General features: G+C 37.6%; 1 protein-coding gene across 2 annotated transcripts in view; it reads right to left on the reverse strand.

The window, feature by feature from the left end:
• The window catches only part of TMEM120A (transmembrane protein 120A), a 499,311-nt gene extending 476,917 nt beyond the window's left edge, over nucleotides 1–22,394 (reverse strand). The window contains exon 1 of one of the 2 annotated variants that reach the window (XM_044067697.1): nucleotides 22,350–22,394. In XM_044067697.1, the coding sequence (XP_043923632.1) occupies nucleotides 22,350–22,379 (30 nt within the window). In that variant the 5' untranslated portion in view covers nucleotides 22,380–22,394. Of the gene's footprint in view, nucleotides 1–21,153; nucleotides 21,364–22,349 lie in introns of those variants that run through there. The other variant, XM_044067688.1, reaches the window with a different exon arrangement.
• Nucleotides 22,395–22,611: the final 217 nt, after the last annotated feature.

The following is a 22,611-nucleotide window of genomic DNA, read 5'->3' on the forward strand; positions in this document are numbered from 1 at the left end:
TCTTTACTAATACAGGTCTTAGCTGCCTTATGGCCAGGGTTTGGAGCATACCCTTGATGTGCCCTTTAAATTAAATTCTGCTGTGGGAACACCAGTACAGTTGCTTATTTGTGCTTTCATAAAATAAAACAGGTCTGTTACTCCCAGGTCCTCTGGTACAGCAGAAAATCTCAGGTTCTCTCTGTGCACGGTTTTCTAATTGTTTAAACAGTTCTTTCTTGAGAAACCTCATATTCAGCCAGCTTCTTCTTCATATCAACCTCTGAATTTTGCAGTTTTATTGTTTCATCAGAATGGCTAAAGCATCTTATGTTTTTTTCTAGCCTTTTCTTGTTTGAATTGATACAGCCCTTCAATCAAGGTTACATTTATTTTAATCAGAGTACATTTGATTTATTTTTCCTCTAAATTAATGGAAGTCATCTCTTGAACCAAAGCTAAATAACCGTTTCAAATCCCAAGCTGCTGCTAGTTGTTAGCCTAGTAAACACCTATGAAACTTGAATTGCTTTTTGCTCAACAGCTGCAGAATCCTTCCAATATGGTGTTCTCTCTCTTCACCTTACCAGTTGATTTTCTTTCAGGTTTTCCAAATTTCTTCTTTGCTGGCATCCAGGCAGTGTATTTACTAGCCAGTAACTGAATTTTCCCCAAAAATGGCAGCCCTTTTTCAGTTTCTATTTTTACAGTGGCAGCACTGAAGTTAGGCGGATGATCAGTGTGCAGTCCTAACAGGATGAGTTATTAGGTGCAATAGAGACATTCACATATGTGCACAGAGATGATTAATAACAATATGCTTAGGCTCTACAAGTTAAGTTCATAAGTGTTAAAACCACATCAAATTAGTTTCCTTTCAAAAATGTATTCTTATTTCCTATTAGGACAGTGCCCATTAGCAAAACCTTAACTATAACAAAACTGCTCACAAGAAAGTTAATTCTGACATGTCTATTATCATTACCCACAAAAATAAATAAACAATATAATCCTCAATTACATTCTAAAGTAAAACTTTTGAAAAAATCCACATGCGGAAATATTTTTAGGGGCTTGCATTTACAACCTGCTTGCAGTCTCTACTATAATTTGTCTTAAAAAATCCACACATTTAAGTACTTGAGAACTTTAGTAAATGTCTGCTTTACGGAAGCAGGCAAAAGAAGGCTGCATGGCAGTTATAGATAAAGCTCATTAAGCAGTCAAAACAAAGAGGTCTTTAGTTACAGAGAGGTCAATGGTGTTACGTTTCTGAATTCTTAAAATATATGTCAATTTTATTTTACTGGATATTTTGCAAATGGTGACACAAGCATGAACATGCATCATTGTTTGAATGTGCCGGGTTCAGGCGCCTAGGCAGCGAGACATTTCCCTGCGATACATTTTGGCTGGGGACACATGGCGGAAGTGACATTCAGCTGCAGAGAAATATGGCTGTTTGTTTTCCCCCTGTGAATTTGGTTATTGAAGTTGTAGGTATGACAACACATTCTTCTCTTTGCCCACAGGGAATTTGCAAACAGCCATATTTCTCTGCAGCTGAATGTCACTTCAGCCATGTGTCCCCAGCCAAAATGTATCGCAGGGAAAATGTCTCGCTGCCTAGGCGCCTGAACCCTAATGTGCCACATCCTATGTAAGGGTATATTTTATGAGATCCCCAATATTCATAAAAATAACAAACACTCACCATTCACCCAACTGTTGTAGATTAAGGGCACCAAAATAGAGCTTCTTGCATTGTTTGCTGATGCAAGTTAAATCACCATAGTCAGAGCAATGTACCACTACACCATTTGAGCTGTGAGGAATTAATGCACTCTATGCCATCAACACTCCTGGTAATTCCTGGAAAAGGTAGCCACGTTCGAGTTAGACTTAAAAAATCAAGGTTTTACATAGCCATGGTGGACACTATCACTGTACACTTGTGCTTCTCAGAGATGGACTGGATCTGCTCAGAAACGGATTGCCTTTCTTCTCAGGAAATCAAACTTATAAGCATTCTTTTGGAGTTAATTTTGAAGAACCATTTTTGTTTTTGAAAATAAGGTGTTGTAACAAATGTATTATGATGGGAATAGTTACAGTCCCAGTTTATTCCACTTTAATTTAGTGCAGTGGGAAGTGACTGTGATGGTGGTGCATACGTTTCCACACAGAATTTTGTCACTGTGCAACATACGCATGTTTAATATGAAGAGTTTTGCTATATAATAAACTTAGTCAAATATGGGCCTTCCCTGTGTTGGAAAAGTGGCTGCAACATTCCCCCCAAAAAGCAGTAGTCCTTGTACGCCAAGGACAACTTACCAAAATTAGCCACTGTCCTGTCACTTGACCATTAAATCACACTGTGTAAGCCAGTTGCTTCTTTTTGTGTATATTCAGTAAATGTAAGAAAACCTGTTCTACTTTGTATCTCTTTGCTAACTGCCGAGTATCATTAATACTCTCTGTAATAAATGGCCTAAGGTGAGGAAGCTCGCTACCCTACCCCCAATTCCCACTCAGCCCATCTAACTTTACCATTATACTTCCCACATACACCTATCCCTTGCAACACCCACTCCCTATATCTTCCCAAAAACTTTACCACCATCAAAGAAATGCTTCAGTTTCTATTCTCCTCTTCCCTATTTCCATCTACACTAAAAGCCCCATTATCTGGGACTCATGCAACCGGCACTCTTATGCAACTGGCATTTGATTGGCTCATACGAGCCACTCAAAAAAAAAATCACAAAGCAGAACCCCTTCTACTCAATGTAGAGCAGCCCGCAGTTCTGCATGGAGGAGAAGAGGCTCCACTTTGCGATTTTTTATTTGGCTCATATACCAGCATACAAGCCAAATCAAAAATTACAAAGTGGAGCCTCTTCTGCTCAATGCAGAACAGGCTGTTCTGCATTGAAAAGAACAGGCTCCCCTCTGGATTGTTTGATTGGCTCATATATACGAGCCAATCAAAAATCATAAGCGTATCTCAAGCAACCAGAGCATACACTTAACTGTCATCTACTAATTCCCACAGGTGCTGGTTAAATTATTTACTGTAATATTTTAGTATCATTCCCAACTGCTATTCTCCTTCCCATACTGCTTTCCATTATTTCCTCTCCTACTCAGACCTTAAAACAACTCTACCTCTAGGTCACTCCTGAGCAAAACTGCCTCTTCCTTTCATCAATGCAATCTTCTCTCACACACTACAATCAGATTAATATTCTTGTCTCATTTCTTTCTCTGTCTCTCTCAACCTTTTCCTTATCTTTCTATACCAATTACACTCCTTTACTCTCAATCCCTCTGTATCCATATACAATTAAATTAGCAAACTTCTTACACCTATTCCACACTTAAAAAGACTCCTCACCATATACATTTATTCTCATTCATATCAATAATTCCCTACAGATATCAAGCCTACCCCTCTTTGTAATCTACTACCTGTAACTGTATCCCTCCACACTCCTCCCATCACTCACCATCACATATCCATACAGCCTTCTAAATCCCAAATATGCCACTACTTCATGTATCACTAGCATTTCCCACCATGGTCACACTTTCAACCAGCTATCACAAGTCTCTCTCTCTCGGTTACTTACAAACATCTACCATACAATACTTAAACAAGAATACGACAACACATTTCTCTAATGTCTCCACCAGCCTATTTAACATTAATTATATTAGCAACCTGAAATATAAGCAAGCATCACATGCGCCACCATTTTTCAAAATCAACTGTAAACTCAGGCCCAAATATAAGTGTCTCTAATACTGGGAAGGACTATACATCCCAATCCTGGACTGACATCTAACCCCAGATGCCACCAAACCAGCCCCCACACATCCCAAAACAGCAACAGGATACCTCTCCAATCACCCAGGACTTAAAATACTAAGTAGTAACCCAAGAGGTCTCTATAACAAATCCACTAAAGTTCCTACCTGTATAGCCCAGTACTTCCCTGACCTCTTCATAGGCACAGTACCTGGTTAAAGCCAATTCCCAAAGATACAGAAATATTGCCAAGTTAGAATATACTCAGAATAGATTGAACAAACAAAAGAACAGGTGGAGTTGCTATTTTCTACAAAAATGTTTTACAGTTCTCCATTTACCATGACACTATACCACCTTTCAAAAATGAAGAACTTTTCATCTCACCCCTCAAACTCCTAAATCTCTAGCCATCGTAGGTCTATACATACCACTTCATAAAAACATTTCCATCCTGAAGAGATCCTCTCCTGGATCATGGCCACCATAAGACTAGAAACCATCTTACTAGTTAAGATTAACAGACTGGCAAAAAGACAGACCCAGAAAACCCAACAAATTCAATTTGGCTATACAGCTTCTTTCCATTGATCAATACTCCAGCTAGCATTAACAAGGCCATATCTAAAGAATCCAGCATCCTAGATTAGATTCTAACATCAACCCCAAACAATGTTGCCACAAGTGGCAGATTATCCCATTGCCCACATGATCATCAGCTAAACTACATGATCTCCAAATGAAGAGATTATAAAAAAATCAGCAAGCAAAAGGAGAGTAGTATTGCTGGAACTGAATTTGCCTTCAAGTCTTAATGAGTACCATTACAAGGTGGACCCTGTTTTCACAAAATCTCACCAAAACGACACTGATATATAGACTGTATTTTGTAGGTCTATGTTTGGCCATTGAATAAAAGTTACATCAAATGGCTAATACTCTAACATTAACCATCGAACTTTAATATTACCAAACACACGTGGCCCAACACAGAGGAACCACAATGTACTACTTACTTATAACAAAGCCTTGCCCTTTCCACAATTTAGTGTGACCTCACAGTGGGTATCTATAATTAGTGGGTGTGGGGTATGCAGCCCCCCACATAAGTAGTATCTGGTATTCAATGATTACTACTTATGTGGGAGGGCTGTGCCCCCACACCCCTCTACATGGGGGGGCTGCACTCCCCACATCTCTAATTATATATACCAACTCAGAGGTAGCACTAAATTGGGGAAAGGGGAGGTTTTGTTATAGCCAAGTTACCAGCAAGTTAGTAGCTTGTTGCGGTTCTCTCTGTTTGCCAACTATGGACATTCGATTTTTTTTTTAATTTTTAATATAAGCACATTCTGTAATATTAAAATTTGATTGTTAACAGAGTATTAGCCGTTTGATATAACTTTTATTCATTGGCCAGAAGTAGTAGTTACAAAACAGACAGCTGGGTGCACAAATCATCGGATAAAACACTGCCTAATCCTGGTAGGTGCACTGATGCCAGGACTGGAAAAAAATGACAATGCAGAATCCTCAAGAAATGAAAACATTCCAAAAAATGGGTTTAGGCCAGGTTCAGATGGGAAGACCCCCCCCCCCCCCCGCCCCATTGTAAAAGTAAGTATTAGTCCGCAGAAATCGCAATAACTGACTGGTCAAAAACATCCTTAAAGATGAGAGTGGACTATTTAAGATAAGGAATTATATACCGTTACTATTATACAACAAGCCCAGAATTTCCAGACAGAAGATATACAAAAAGATTACGAGAGAAATTACAGAAAAGAAAAATACTTGCACAAGAAAAACTGTCAAAAGCTTCAAATACAAATGTGTGTGCATGAATACAACAGATTCATGAAAAACATTATACAGATCAAGAAAACTTGGGCAATTTGGAAAAAGAAGCAACTGAGGAAGTGCGAAAATATAAAGAGCAAAATCTAGAAATTTTTGACAGGTACAAAAAAGAAATATCGACAAGAGAATGAACGAGAGATCAGATATGGTGCAATATTTATATAAAGCATAAAGCCAAAATTAATTAATACAAAAAAAAAAGCAGCAGCTCCAAAGATATCAGAAGGGAAATACAGGGAAAGGTATCAAGATGTGAAAATGTTCACTATACCCAAAATAAGATCACACTTATGTTTTCTAATCAAGTAGATAAGAATTTATTATTAATTATGTTTCCTATTGCTTACACAAATGAATGCTTGATATCTTTTGATACTCAGAAAATGTTACACTTTAAGAAGAGTGACCCATTATATTGGAATCAATTTCTCTCAGCTAATAAAATAAGTTATGCAGACTATTTGATCAGCAGATATAGTTTGAAAAATAGCAATTGGCTGGACACCCAAACTTGTAAGGGTTTTATACATACCAAGCTCGTACCCTCATTAGATGCATACAATAAGAGTAACTTTTAAATCTTGGATCTCAACAATAGCAAAGAGAGAGGTGGCGAAAGCTAAGGATAAGGCATATGGAGAGTTGTATGAGAGATTGGACACTAAAGAGGGAGAAAAGGACCTGTACCGATTAGCTAGACAGAGTTGGGAAAGATGTGCAGCAAATAAGGGTGATAAAGGACAGTGAGGGAAAGGTACTCACAAGAGAGGAGAGTGTGTTGAATAGATGGAAAGAGTATTTTGAGAGGCTGATGAATGAAGAGAATGAGAGAGAAGGTTGGAAGATGTGGGGATAGTGAATCAGGAAGTGAAACAGATTAGCAAGGAGGAAGTAAGGGCAGCTATGAAGAGGATGAAGAATGGAAAGGCTGTTGGCCCAGATGATATACCAATGGAAGTATGGAGGTGCTTAGGAGAAATGGCAGTGGAATTTCTAACTAGATTGTTTAATGAAATTTTGGAAAGTCAGAGGATGCCTGAGGAGTGGAGAAAAAGTGTTTTGGTACCTATCTTTAAGAATAAGGGTGATGTGCAGAGCTGCAGTAACTACAGAGGGATAAAACTGATTAGTCACAGCTTGAAGTTATGGGAAAGAGTAGTGGAAGCAAGGTTAAGAAGGGAGGTGATGATTAGTGATCAGCAGTATGGTTTCATGCCAGGAAAGAGCACTACAGATGCAATGTTTGCTCTGAGAGTGTTGTTGGAGAAATACAGAGAAGGTCAGAAGGAGTTGCATTGTGTCTTTGTAGACTTGGAGAAAGCATATGACAGGGTGTCTAGAGAAGAGTTGTGGTATTGTATGAGGAAGTCGGGAGTGGCAGAGAAGTACATAAGAGTGGTACAGGATATGTACGAGGGTAGTGTGACAGTGGTGAGGACTGCAGTGGGAGTGACAGATCCGTTTAAGGTGGAGGTGGAATTACATCAAGGATCAGCTCCGAGTCCTTTCTTATTTGCAGTGGTGATGGACAGGTTGACAGATGAGATCAGACAGGAGGCCCTGTGGACTATGATGTTTGCAGATGACATTGTGATCTGTAGTGAGAGTAGGAATCAGGTTGAGGAGACTCTGGAGAGGTGGAGATATGCTCTAGAGAGCAGAGGAATGAAGGTCAGCAGGGCTAAGACAGAATATATGTGTGTAAATGAGAGGGAGGGTAGAGGAATGGTGAGGATGCAGGGAGTAGAGTTGGTAAAGGTGGATGAGTTTAAGTACTTGGGATCAACAGTTCAGAGTAATGGTGAATGTGGAAGAGAGGTGAAGAAGAGAGTACAGGCAGGGTGGAATGGGTGGAGAAGAGTGTCAGGAGTGATTTGTGACAGACGGGTACCAGTAAGTGTGAAAGGGAAGGTCTACAAGAGGGTAGTGAGACCAGCTATGTTATATGGGTTGGAGACAGTGGCATTGACAAAAAGGCAGGAGTCAGAGCTGGATGTGGCCGAGTTAAACATGTTAAGATTTGCACTCAGTGTGACTAGGATGGATAGGATTAGGAATCAGTATATTAGAGGGTCAGCTCATATTGGACAGTTTGGAGACAAAGCAAGAGAGACGAGATTGCGTTGGTTTGGACATGTGCTGGGGATGGATGATGGGTATATTGGGAAAAAGATGCCAAGGATGGAGCTGCCAGGTAAGAGGTAAGAGGAATAGAGGAAGGCCTAAGATAAGGTTTATGGATGTGATGAGAGAGGACATGCAGGTGGTTGGTGTGACAGAGCAAGATGCAGAGGATAGGAAGAAATGGAAAGAGATGATCCACTGTGGCGACCCCTAACGGGAAAAGCTGAAAGAGAATGATGATGTTTCTTTTTGGAATTATTCAACTGAAGTTAATAGACAAATATTTTCAGAAAAAAAGAAAAAAACTGTTTGCAGTCGGTGAAGGAATCTATATCTTCCCTGTTCTGGCATGTATACACATGGAAATTTTTACATAAAATGTTTTTTTCACCCCCACACAGACTAGCAATAACGTCCAAGAAAGATGAAATGAAATGCTGGAGATGTGGACACCCTGATGCTGACCAGATACATGTGGTTGTTAATTTGCAAAATAATTTCCCCATTTTGGTTAGACTTTAAACATATTTGTAAGCTCTATGGAATGACAACTGTACAAATTCTAACCCCCTTATCTTTTTCAAAGTTCCTGAAGTCATTCCTAAAAACCAAACATTTTTACTACAGTCTATCCTCTCTATAGCAAGGAAAAATGTTACTAAAATTGGAAATCCCAATCTACTCCTGTCTTTAAAGTGGAGTTTATTCATCTTGTGAAATACATTTGTAAGAATGAGATTGCTACTATAAAAGCAATGACTAACAAGACAACTCATCACTTAATTCCTTGGACAAAATTGTCTAATCTGTTAGAGAAGTTTGTGTTTTCTTGTTACTATACTGTTAAGTTATTGTGTTTTAAAATGAATAAAAACATTTTGGAAAAAAAAAAAAAAAAAGATCACAAAGGGGGAACACAGAACAGAAGATTAGTAAAGCAGAAGTTAAAAAATAGAAGCAGATGTTACTGAATATCTGTGAAGTGAAGGATTTAGTGTAGAAAATCTATCTCCGATAACATCAGAGCATGATACAATAATGAATCCCCAAATTAAGGAAAAAACAGTGGTGCAGGAAGCATCTGATCTTTTGCCATATGAAGATGCTTTGGAGTCTTCAGTAGGAAACAAGTATAAACGTTCAGCTGAAGTTGCACAGCAAGGGAAGGAACAGTAAACTGGCAGCTCTGAAGCAGTAAATGTTGTGGTATGACAGGCCAGTGAGTTCCCATGTGAAAGAGCAACGGAGGATACAGGCTGAAGCGAATATGGCACAGGAAGATTTTCTGGAACTTTTATAGAATGCCCACAGGAAACTGAGACTGTGCCCTTAGTTCAGAAGGGAATGATGTAATGGAAGAATTGCTCGTTTTAATAAAGACTGACAGACACATTAGGATCAATTAAAGAAAGACTACAGAAAGTCAATAAGACCCAAAATGTTAGAATTCTGACAAAACAAATGAACGCAGTAATCAAGATGGTTAATAGAAATTCATGCAGTATAGCAGAAGTAAATAGGATACATTACTGTGCAGCTAACTTGGTAACAGATAAAGTCTTACCACAAAAACACAGGGCAGTAATTGAAAGGAAGGGGAGAAATCAAATGGCCTCATGGAACCACTGAACAGAGAAAACTAAGCATTTAAGATGAGAAGAAGTGTCTGCTAGAGTACAGAAGAGGGAACAGATAAACACAAATTGTCAGAAAGACAGACATGATAAAAGCAATGCACAATATAAGCACAAACCAGGATCTATCGTACACTACTGCAAATAATAAAATAAAGATATCAGCACAGGCAGAAAATCTTGGATGGTAGGCAGGTAAATTAAGCCAGTTATTGATGACCCAAAAAAGTTTTACAGAGAATTGGGAAACAAGGAAAAAGGAATAGAAACACCAAAGAAAGAAGAAATAGACACAGTTTGGAGAAATATCTTTGAAGAGCCTGTGGAACATAACAAGGATATTGAATAGATAGAAGAAGTAAAGGAATGAATAAGAAATTCAAGTGTACATGATATGAAATCGGATGAAGTAATGGCCATAGAAATTGAAACAAAATTAAGAAAAGCTACTAATTGAAAACTCCAGGCCAAGATGCAGTACCTAATTTCTGATTAAAAGTATTAAATGTCTTTACATGAAGATTTAGCCCTGAGTAAGAACTATTTATAAGCATCCCGAACAAATGCCAACCTGGTTAACAGGAAAAGTGATACTTATCCTCAAGAGTGAACCTGCAAGATATTCTAAAAAAAAAAAAAAAAAAAAAAAAAAAAAAAACACAGACCAGCAACTTGCCTTCCAACGATGTATAACTATACACTGGATTTGATGCCAGCAGAGTTTATTAGTCATTTATAGGAAAACTCAATTGTAGCAATAGAACAGAAGGGTAACAAAAGAAAACCAGGCAGAGCAAAGATTATTTGTTGTTAAATAAAGTCGTAATGGAGAACTGCCTACAAAAAAGCATTGGCTGGAATCCTACATTCATGGATAAAAGAGTGCTTACAAATGTAGAAGATACACCCAACCTACATTGATGGATTACATTACAGTGACCATGAAACAGTGGCAAACCACTAAGTAGCCAAGCCATGATAGAAGACGAATTATTATCCCAGGGATAAAAATTCAAAGGGGGATATTCCAGGGTGACCGTCACTACTGTTCTTTTGTCTTGATCTTAACCCATTAAGCTATTCTACATAATAGATTGTAGTTTAGGTCATGGCTGTTTTCTGGGAGACAAAGTGTAAAGATTTAGCTTCTCGGTTGATGATTTAAAACTCTATAGTTCATCAGATGTGGAACTGAAAGCACAAGTGCAAATGGTCTAAATTTTCTCAGTTTATTTAAGAATAGCATTTGGTCTAGATAATGTGCAAAAGCAACCTTTAAAGCAGGAAAGCTGCAGCACCAAGAAAAATCAGTTTTGGACGGGAATGGGATATAAAAGAACTTAAGCAAGAGGGAGAATATAAATATTTGGGAATTGAAGGATCAACAATAAAACATGGACAAATGTGAATAAAACTTAGTAAGGAATATTTTAGAAGACTAAAATGAATATTGGAAACAGCTCTTACATCTAGGAACAAAGTCCAAGCTATAAACCAATTTACTCTTCCTGTTCTAACAAAGTTTGGGGAGATTGACTACCCCCAAAAGGTATTGATCAGTTGGACAGGAAGACAAGAAAAATGCCTCATGCTTATCAAATGATTTAGAAAAATCAGTGTATACCAAGATTATATATTCCCTGCTCTGAAGGTGGTATGGGCCGCCTCAAAATTAATTAAATGTATAGATCTGCAATCATAAGACTGCATACATACTTATAGGTCTCACAAGATCCAAACATATAGAACGTTTGAAAACACGAGGAGAACAAGTCTAAGCTGACTTCCCTGCTTAGTTTATCAGAAGCATATCTGTGTCCAGCGGGACTGGAACTCAAACCAGAAGTAGATAAAAATCAGGCGCAACCCAAGGTGCAAAACAAGGTGAAGGACCAGATTAGAAGGCAAGAAATGTGGAAAATGCATAAATACAGTTTTATATACAGTGAAAATACAAAAAAATTCCTGGAACAACCTCATGTCAATCATTATTTAACAGAGGAATGGTTAAGGAGAGGGGAATTTTAAAATCAAAAGATGAAAGGTTAATACTGGCATCCCAGGATAGCGGACTATGTACACGTTAGTTTATAAAGGCCAATGAACATGTTGAAGAAACAGACAAATGCACGTTTTGTAAAACAGAATTGGAAAAAGTTGCACATCTTGTTGCCAAGTGTAATACACTAATGGCAGAAGGACTGTATACTAAAAGTGTAGTATTGTGGCAAGACTGCTGCATTGAGGATTGTGTAAACATTATAATATCGAAGTAGCTGAGAAGTGTTGGAAACCTGAAATCCAAAGCATTATAAAAATGATGAAGTTTACATCACATGGGATCACCCAGTGCCAACAGCTTAAAAAAAAAAAAACAGATGTGAGAAAAACAGATTTAATAGCCCAGGAAAAGAAGACAAAAGTAGCATTGATCACTGAAATTGCTACACCCATTGATTACAGTGTCTTATGTACAGAAAAACCCAAAAAGTTATAAAATACCAGGATTTTCAGGCAGAAACAAGGTCAGTGTGGAAGAAGGATACCAAGACAGTTCCAATGGTAGTAGGAGGAAAGGGTCTCATAAAAAAAAGAATTTACAGTCATATTTAAATATGCTAACAACACATGTAATTTGCGGAGGAGTCAATTCTGGGCACAGTGGGGATGTTGTGATGAGCACTTTTGGCTAACATTAAAGACTGAAAACAATACTGATTTCATGAATTTTAATCATACGTTGACTTAGGAATGGGGTGAATTCCCATCCTAGTATTAGAAACCCAAAAGTTTAGGAGAAATTAAAAAAAAAATCAAACACCCTAAAGAATTCCCACATGGTTCATTACTACATCACAGACACCTCAGCAACTTCAATAAACACACTTTTACTTCCAGCCTGCTCCAGGTCATCTGGGCTCCACTTAAAGCTCTTCCACTTGGAGAATATCCTAGCAGAGCAAGCACTATTAAGAAACAGAGTTAAAAACAAACCACCCCCTCGGATAACTAAAATCAAAGCAACTTAGAGATAACACCTGGAAGTTATGGCTACAATCCAAATCTCAAATATCGCTACAATAACATAAGGCAGTTAAAGAACCATAGCAACAACAAATATTATAGCAGCACCCAAATTTCATTAAAAAAATCCAAAACAAATTCTGGAAATCCATAAATACATTGATCAGTCCTGCAAACAAACCAACCCAACCCAGCCTATCCCCAACCAGTAACTCCCAAACCACTGCTTCACAGTTAAATCACATTTTATAAATACAATAACCCCTCCTACAAAACAATATTACTACAAATCCAGCCATCCCACCCCAATCAACGAGCCCACAACAGACCTTCATACTCACTCCAGTGCCAATGTTTACAATTAAAAAATACCTGTGTTCCCAATATGACAACTGCTCCTGATCAGCTTCCATCTGAATACCTTAAACTCACTGCAGACAGAATTGAGACATGATATACAAGGCTAACAAACTGCTCTAACCAAGAACAATATGCCCTCACCTTATGGAAAAATCCTATGTAATACTCCTCCATAAAGACAGCTCATCAACCAAGCTCACAAACTATAGAACAGAAATTCTTTCACACATTCAAAATCTTGGGAATATGTAATTCACTCTCAACGTACTACATATAATTACCTCCTCTCACCCTCAAAGCACAGTTTCAGACTCGCAGCACAACCACTGCCTTTCTAAGGTTCACAGATATAATACATCACAATAGAAATTCAGGTCTTCTAACCTCAGCCCTATTTTTGAATCTAATGCAAAATGATGACAGCAATTAGCATGCACACTCTGTTTTAATGGAAACAATAAGATCACAATTCAAAACAATGTAAGCACTTTTTTTCTTTGAATCTATTAAGAACTTCCTCAGATGTTCAAAGTGTGATTACACATGCTCCAAACACTCACCCAAAAATCCTTCTCCACAGAAGCTTGTTTTTACATTTCACAACTCCTCTTGAATAAAAAAAAATAACTATTACTGTTCACCCCAACTCTCTCTCCTCCCAAAAAAACTGCCTTTAATATACTGTCATTCAATAACACCAATACAGAACTGGTACCCCCACAGCAAACTACTAGGTGTGATTATAGATTACCACTTGAAATTTGATCTCCATCTTCATCAAGCCATAAAGACACACCAAATGCTGGAGCGTATCTATAGATTAAAACATAACTTTACTGACTCTGCTAGACAAAGCATAGCCATTTATTTCCACTCCCCACCCTGTTATATGCCTCTTCTGTCCTAACCATTCTCAACTCCTATCAGCCAACCTTCAACACTGCTACTATAAAGTATCCAAACCTGCAACCATTCAACAATATAAAGCACATCATTGTCTTTCTTTTAGTTCAAGCCACTTTAGTTTTAAAGAATTCGCTATTCTGCTCAATTACAACCTTCAAAGTACTGCACAACCCTGAAAAATTCCCACCTCTTCACTCTGTCATTTACACTAAAAGATCTCTATGCTCCACTGATAAATCATTACTTTCCATACCTAAACCTAACGACACAGGATACTCCCTGTATTCATACTGCACCGGTCATAGTTGGAATACAGTTCCATTCCACTTAAGGACAGTCTGCAACCTGAAAGACTTTACATGCCAGCTAAAGCAATACATGATATAGGACTCTGAACCTGCACTGCCCCTGGTTAAACTGGTACTAATATAGTTAAAGGAATTTGTGCCATAACTCTCTGCTGCACAAAACTTAATGAACTGTTATTACAACTATACCCCCTCCCCAATCATCTCATTTCCTTTATTTTCCTTGCACATACCCTTCCCTTTCTTTGGGCTGCTCTAACCTCTTATCATCCCATGTCCTAGATTTTGAAAAAGTCTTTATAGTAATAAATATTCGTATGTAAAACCTTAACAGTCTATGCATACTAATGATATTGCACCAATTGGAAAAGAAGAAACAATGCAAAAGATGCCCGTGATGTCTGTATAATGGGGTGTTTCTCTCCAGGCCCCCTTTGAAAAAGGGCACTACTCAGTCAGATTTTCCCAGTAAACAAATGCCAATAAATAAATAATAAAAAGGAACCGTTAATGTTAAAATGCATACAGGCTTTATAGACAACTTGATGATGATTTATTTTTATATGGGCAAGTTCCATGCAGGACTTCCAATTGTTTAAGGATTGCCCTAATGGTAGCACCGCTTTCTAACATTTACCTCAGTTACTTCAAACAATGTTACAAATTACTTGGATGTTACTTTAAAATGGAATGACACTAGTTAATAATAGATCTTCTAAGATTCACAGGAAACCAATATTTGCTAAATTTTCCCTGCATTGCTCTAACTACCACCCAAACAATGTATGTTAAAAATTATGTCTTTAAGGAACACTTTGTTAGACTATCCAGACTGACTTCTGAGAACAACACTTTTTTCAGTACGACTTGATAAAGTTAAAGAACTGTTTATCGAAAGACACTACAACAGTGAAAAAGTAGTTAACTGCTCAGCAGGTTATTTCCAGCAGGTACTTTATTTTCCCATTCTATGAAACGTACATAATATTAATTTAAGCAGTTGGAATTATAAAATTGGCCCTAAATTCAGTCATGCTTTTAACATATAATACCAAATAAAATTATAACATTTAATTTGTGACCAATGGAAATCTTGGCAATGAAGGTTTGACTAAAGTGTACAGCATTTATTCCAAATTTGAGAACAAGAGAAGTTTGGACCTCAAACTCTGGTTGCAGAACCTAGCGGTACACAAAGGGCTAAACGAACCTACCCTCTCATGAATGCTGTTATTGTAGGACCATACATACCACTTCTTATTTGTTGTTAAGAGACCAAGACAGAGAACATTTGGTGCTTCTGAAAGGATTAATCGTAACAGTAAGGGAATGGTGAATGTTTAGATGCAGTGGCTGTGACAGCTTTTATACAAGGAAGCTTTTCTACCTTTATAAAAGATTGTCACAGTGCATCTACGAGAACTTGCATGCCATTCATACTGAAATAGAAACCAGTGCTCTGTATGTGCATAACCTAAGTTGTTTGCAGTATAAAAAATTGTTTTATGTAACTGAACAACTGGATCACGATGTGAGATGGGATGATTTTACTAGCAGATTGGCTGCTTACACTACATTGCAAATCACTCTCTTCATGTTTGAATGACCAGGTTATTATTAATGAGTATTCTTAGGATTGCTGAAACAAAAAAAATCAGTTATTACGATTGCTTTCTTCCTTATAAATGGTTTTAAAATATTTACATAATATCTTTATTTTAGATGGTTTAGCAACACTGACTTTAGGTGCATTACATATAGGACATTGCAGGAGAGCATTTTACTGAAACATATGTTAAAACCACATTAAAATAGTTTAGACAACTTTTGCACTATATTTTAACAGTGAAAAATGTTCTCAGTGTTTCAGTCTAGTATTTACCAGTCTTTGAAAGTCACATTTACAGTATATATCTTTGTAAAGCACAGCACTTTCAATTCTAATGAAATCTCTGAAGATGTGAGACAAAAGGTATTTAATGCTTTGGTGTTTGGAATAAAGTGTTTTTATTATTCGTTTTAGTTTGCCGGTAACAGTTACCAATTGCTAGATTTCTTTGATGTACACCTCAGTTGTGTAATCTAATAACTACGTCAACTTCTTGTAAAACAGCATTTGGCCAAACTTTTACTTCACTCAGTCCAATTCTAAATTCTTTTTGAGACTCACAGCAAATAGATCATATAGACTACATCATCAACTATTGCAAATTTCAAAACAAAATGAGGTTATATTCCTTGTACATTTCTAACAGAAGTTATAAAACCTACAACTACAGCTTAAGGAATGCAAGCCTACTCAATGTAACATATTCCATCTGCTACCCACTATCAGTGCTTTTAAAATGGATATTTCCCCTCTATTCATGACAGGTGAATTTCCCATAAAATGTAGGTTCCATGCATAGCTGCCTTTAACTGTTACCTCCTTAACAAGTTCCTATCCACTGACCAACAATATGCTTCTATAAAGAAACTGGGATATTAATAGTACTCATAACAGTATTAGTAGTTGAGGAAATCATGGAATTGTAGATTCTCAATTAAGAGGAATCATGGAATTGTAGATTCTCAATTAAGAGGAATAACGGGCAGACTATACATGCAAAATTGCAATTAACTAAAACCAAATCAACTCTTCTGGGTGGCTGGGTTACACATCCTGTCCTTTGCATTACAACATGTATTGATCACCTGTGATGGCTGAAATAACATCTGTGAATGACAACATAAATTCCGAGTTTTCTGGCTTAAAGGAAAAAAAAATTTCTGGTACCGATTTTCATTCAGTCCAATGGGTGCCTATTCTGGCTTAATGCAGAGAACACAACCTTAGATAGAATGCCAGTATAAAACAGTGGGACTGACTTTTGCATGTGTAATTCATATAAAAGTGGGAAAGCCCACAAAAGCCTACGTACAATACAAACACAAGGAATTAATCACACTATTGTCATCGCACAGTGTCATTTCACTGCATGACAAATGCAGCACCCACTGGGTTCTGTGATTTCCTTGTTTGCGAAAGACTGCCATTTGAAAAGAGAAACCACATGGGACACATCTTTAAATTCCTTTTGGCAGGTGTGCAGCAGTAATAATTGCCAAGAGGGTGATTAATGCATGTGGGGGTCATACTTCTGATCCACATGGTTGGGAAGTATGAAGCACTTGGTTAAAACAGCTGAAAATGAAAGTGAATGATTCAACTAGGGCATGAAGCTGCTAGGAGTTTGCCTGGTATTTTTTATGTTAGCCTGTCAGTCCGTCTGTCCCACCTGACCATGAGAGGTTAATAAACACCAAGGTGGTTAGTGTAGCAGACAACTCTGCATGTTTCTGTAACCACATCACCACTATTCTGGAAATGGACTTATATAGGGTACAGCGTTCTCCATTACACCCAATGCTACAATTTTTTTTAATGCGGACTGTTTGAAAGCAAGTTAAAATTACATAAACACCATTAAATATTAATATGGCTTTCTGGGGAGAATGGTATTACACGTCTGAGATAAATAAAATGAAATAAAACACAGTGGCTATTACTTCTATTACCATCATCACAGTCTAACCCCCGGTGGTGGTGCTGCGGTAGCGTTGTCGCCTCACAGCAAGACACTGTCCGGTTCGATTCTCAGCTAGAGCGTTTTCTGCATGGAGACATGCGTGAATGGGCGTACCTTCGTTGAAGGTTGTGCGTCATAGTTGGTAACTCGGCACGTAAAAATCAACTACCAATCATTAGTGGACCAGAGTTCCACTGTGGTGACCCCTAACCGGGAAAAAGCCGAAAGACACACACACACCCCATCATCACAGTCTAACTTCAGATGTACACAAAGAAAGTAGCTATCTCTAAGGGGCGAATGCAGGCTGTATTTGGCAACGCAAGATAGTTTCATTACCAGTATTACTGGATAACTGATATGACTTGTCAGGAAAGCAGTGTTAAGCAGTGTATGCACCCGAGAACAATGAGATTATAGACATCAGTTAGCCATTATTTCTTTTACTTTCATCACATCCCATTATCAAAGGTGCAGCCAGAAAACTGGTTATCTTTCAGGGGAAAATTAAAACTACAGTTTACTGTATTTTAGAAACAAAATGAAGAAAAGTCATTGTCTTCTTTTTTAGATTTAAATTAACTATTATAATTTTGCAGCATTTTTTTAACATTTTATTTATTTTACATTTGTTTACTGGGATAGTCCGACTGGATATATGTCCATTTTCAGCAGAGGCCCAGGGAGAAAAGCTCCAAATAAACAAAATCACACAGATAACATTTGAAAGTATAAAACAAAGTATAAAAACAAAGTGATTATGTACAATGGTTCATGGTGCTCCCTAATAGAGGCACACAATTCACATGGTCAGACACAAAGGCAGGAGACATTAGACAGTATACAGAGCTTGGTGAAGTAGTTACATGTTACGATATTTAGAGATTATCCTTTCAGTATTTAACATACACATCTTTAGTTTCAGTTCACAACAAACATGTTTATTTATCTAAGAAGTTTGATTTTATAAATTTAAAACCACAATTTATAGGTCTCTGTATTAAGACGGTGGAAAATAGGCACACAACTGATTAGCAAACACTACCTAGGTTTCAAAACAAAGCACTGTAACCAATTTTCTACATATTTGTCCAAATTTCTGTAAAATACTCTAGTATTGCTATGGTATAAAGACAACTGTTTGTACAGTAAGTCATAAGAAGTGTAACAGGGCAGGACTGAACAGATGCCTTTCTTGCTACTGTCATCTCCAAGGTGGGGAAACAAGGCAACTGCTATGGATGACAACGTGCAAGGTGCAACAAGCCTTAAAAAAATCTGATGGGTGAGAAGCGGTCATTCAGTGAAAGAGATCACTTACAGATAACTTGTAAACTGTTTATCAAACTATTCTGCTTTTGTAAAGCTACTACCTTTACAAAAACAGAGCTGTTTGACAGGCAGGTTATAAAAGTCATCAAGAGATTGCGACTGTGACTCTTAATTACAACTTGTAAACTGTCAGACTTCTAGACAGCGGATGGGCAAATGCTAGTGTTGCCCTTGGGATCAAACTCCTTGCTACAGCTAATGTGATCCACTCTGAACAGAATTTCTATTAGTAGTACAACAACAGCTTGTAAGAATGACATATTAACAGTTAATGGCAATCCGCAGAGGAAAGAAGTGGGTTTTACAAATTTTAGACCAAGTAAGAAGCACAGCACCCATCAGGTTTTATGCTGAAAAGAATGATTATGGACAGATAAAGATGCTAAAATGTTACAATGAGCTTGTAAACATAAGACAGTGGAGGTGCAGGAGCAGTTAAGTAAAACTTACACAAGTTTGACATACTACAAAACAGCACTACTGCTCTGTATGTGAGTAAGCACTGCATTATAGACAAAATGTGCTACTAGCAGAATATGACTATACAGCTTTATTATATAAATGAATGTTGTTCTATTGGGTTTTTCCTGATATTACATGATTACAGCATATGCTTTGTACCCTTTTAAAGTGTCAGATGTCCAAAGGGAAAATATTTTAATTTCCAGTTGTTCTTAATTACTGTTGCCTTTTACCATTACTTAAAACATTATGGACTTGACAGTTTTACCCTTTCCTTGTTTCTGTTAAAGCTCATCAATAAAATCAATAGGCTTAGGGATACTTCAGTCATCTGGCCTATGCCTGGAACTTGGGTTAAGAATATACTGCAAAGGTCACTACGCTGCACAACTAAACACATGGTACAATACTTCTGTGTTCAGTTATAATAGTGCCTAACAGATTCTATTAAACAGTCAAACAAAGATTAACGGAATTTAAGGCAGATGTAAATATACAGATGTCTACAAATGAAGTATTAGGAAAAGTGAGAACACCACTACGGGGTGGAGACACAGCTCTCAACTGAATCAAGACAGATGTAAACAAAATCATGGATGAAGCCAGAAATGATCAGAAACCCTTTAAAATATTAGCAGTATTAACCCGAGACATTGACAGAATAATAGATTGTGAATGAATAAGCATTTTCAGATTGCAAGAAACCTATAATTCAATTATTGTCTTTACTTATTAAGGGTAACTCGCCACATTTTTTCCAAAAGTTATGGGCTTTAGGAGGGATTAAGAAATACTGAATTTATAAAATTTAACTAAAAATCGGGGCCTGTTGAGGAGTATGTGGAGAACTGGGGCAATGTTTAAGAAAACAAGATTAAAGGTCAGACCCATTTTGTTCAGATAGATAGAGTACTTTCACCCTTAATATGGCGTTATTTTTTTTTCAGGAAAAAAAAATCAGTGGGCAAAAATATGCAATTTTATCCACCACCCCAATATCACAGCACTACGCTTGAAATTGTGAAAGTCGACACATACGCAAATTTGCTTTATTACTCATAACCACAGAGCAGATAAAAGTTTGTGCACTCCACTGCGATCATATCGGCAAACTGTTATTTCCATAAATTCCATTTGTAAGCTTCCCAAAGCCACCACCACTCACACTCAGCTACCTAGTTCTTACGGACAAACTGCGTTGGCGAGAATACTATGCCCCAAAAGAGAAATACATTGTGTCAGTATAAGTAACCTGAGGGGACTATGTGTCCCCAAACAAAAGCAAGTCATCACTCTCAAAACAATCTGTGTGAGATCAGTTATTACATTAGTGGCCCGAAAGCCAAATTCGTTGCAAAGGCAGTTGAAATGTAAGTAATATAATGTTCCTACACAAACGGTGATTTGGCTAGTTATGCCACCTCTGTCAAATGGATCTGTTAATGTGCATTGTAAATGAAAACAGCACTACAAAATAAAACTGCGGTCATTCAGGAAACAGTCTGACCAGTGAAAACACACGGGACTCACCTGCAAGAAGAGCATCACTCAACATCTAACACTTGAGGCACAAGTCACGTGCAAGCATGCAACTATAAATGTCCGTCACAAGTTAAACAACAAAGAAAAGCAGAAAATAACACAAAGTATGTGAAAAAAACATAGTAAGTAACAAAACTATTAGCCCTTTAATTGTGACTCCTCCAAAACGAGGTGTGAATGACATGGAACTAGAGAGTGGCATCAAAATACAAAGGGGCAGTAGTTTGCTCCTTTACCTGAATCTGCTGGTAATCCTTTTCCAACTCTTCCCATTCTGTGAGACATTCGCTAAATGTAACCACCGTTCCGGGGGCCATGCTGACCGCAAGACAGAGTTTTTCCCCCCTTCTTGCACTGAACGTTGTTAAGACCAGACCACTATACTGACTGGAATCCCGGAAACAAAACAGCCAGTCAGCACACGCCTTCATTATACGCTACTTGTCTCGCCCTTCTTTTCAGCCAGTACCTTGTGGGCAGGCGGGGATATAACGATTGCTTACTGACACAGTAGTGTTTTGGTATTTCTGGTAAAGCTAAGCTGAAGCAGCAGTAGTGTTTATTTGTAATGTAGTTGCCTTTCTTTCTGTTTTGCAAAGGAATAGTAATAAGGTGCAAGATGCTCGGTTCTCCATGTACGATTGTGCATATTCTTCGTTTACCCGTAATTTTCGGGATTAACAGTTCCGTTTAAAAACCCGAGTTTATTACAAAGCGTTTGTATTTTACGTCCAGTGATTGTACCAATGCGCATGTATCCCAACAAGTATTAGAATCTGCAGTGAGTAAAGTATACATCAGAAATGTTCTCCGTTAACATAATCGTCTTAAAAACTCATTGAGAAAAATAAAAGGGTCTCGTCTGCCTCACATTTATTGTTAAGAATTTTTGTTCGCAAATTAATAACCCTACAGCCGGGGTTCATAATACTGAGTCATAGTACTTTATTAGACTTTTATAACGTTTACTAAGTATGAAGAAACAATTATCAACAATGTTGTGAGCTTTCTAATTGAATGTATTACTGACAACAGCAAAAGCGAAATAGCTTCCATGCAAATGTTCCACATTTTGCTCAGTTCCACGGTGTGAAAAGTAATGTTCCACATCTTGGAAGGCTGAGGCCTATGTAATAAACGTGTATTAACCGTATTGTAGCCTTTGACAATGTTTCTCAGTCTTTAAATGATATGTATAAGATAGACTTGCCTCCACTAGTTTCCGAAAATTAATTAAAACTGCATTGTTAGAGAGTTTGAATAGTACATTATCCCCACTCTGCCTGCAGCCGCTGGCCAGTTGTTCCCTTTGCTTTCAAGAACACTATTTTTTTTTTCTTCAAAATATATTTATTTCGTTTAATCATGGAAACAACAAATATTACAAGAGAAAACACATCTAACAATATAAAAGACGCAGAGATGCACTCACACTGCCTTGGATGAAAATAAGCATGCACATTATGTTGCAAATCACACGCCACACTTGAAAGGAATGGCCGCAGCCGTGTATTTATTATGCTAATCAAATCAGTGCCAGATCACAAGTCAGTGTCAGTCAAATCAGTGCCAAACAAGAATACTCATGTGCGCAAATGGCCGAACTTGGAAGAAAGTTAAATACAATCAACCATGCCATAATATGCCACCTTAGTCCCTGTAAATGTTCAGCCAGCACCAATGGTTGAAGGGGT

The sequence above is a fragment of the Protopterus annectens genome, chromosome 1.part0, assembly GCF_019279795.1.
Source record: "Protopterus annectens isolate FY-2018-M chromosome 1.part0, PAN1.0, whole genome shotgun sequence".
NCBI lineage: Eukaryota > Metazoa > Chordata > Ceratodontiformes > Protopteridae > Protopterus > Protopterus annectens.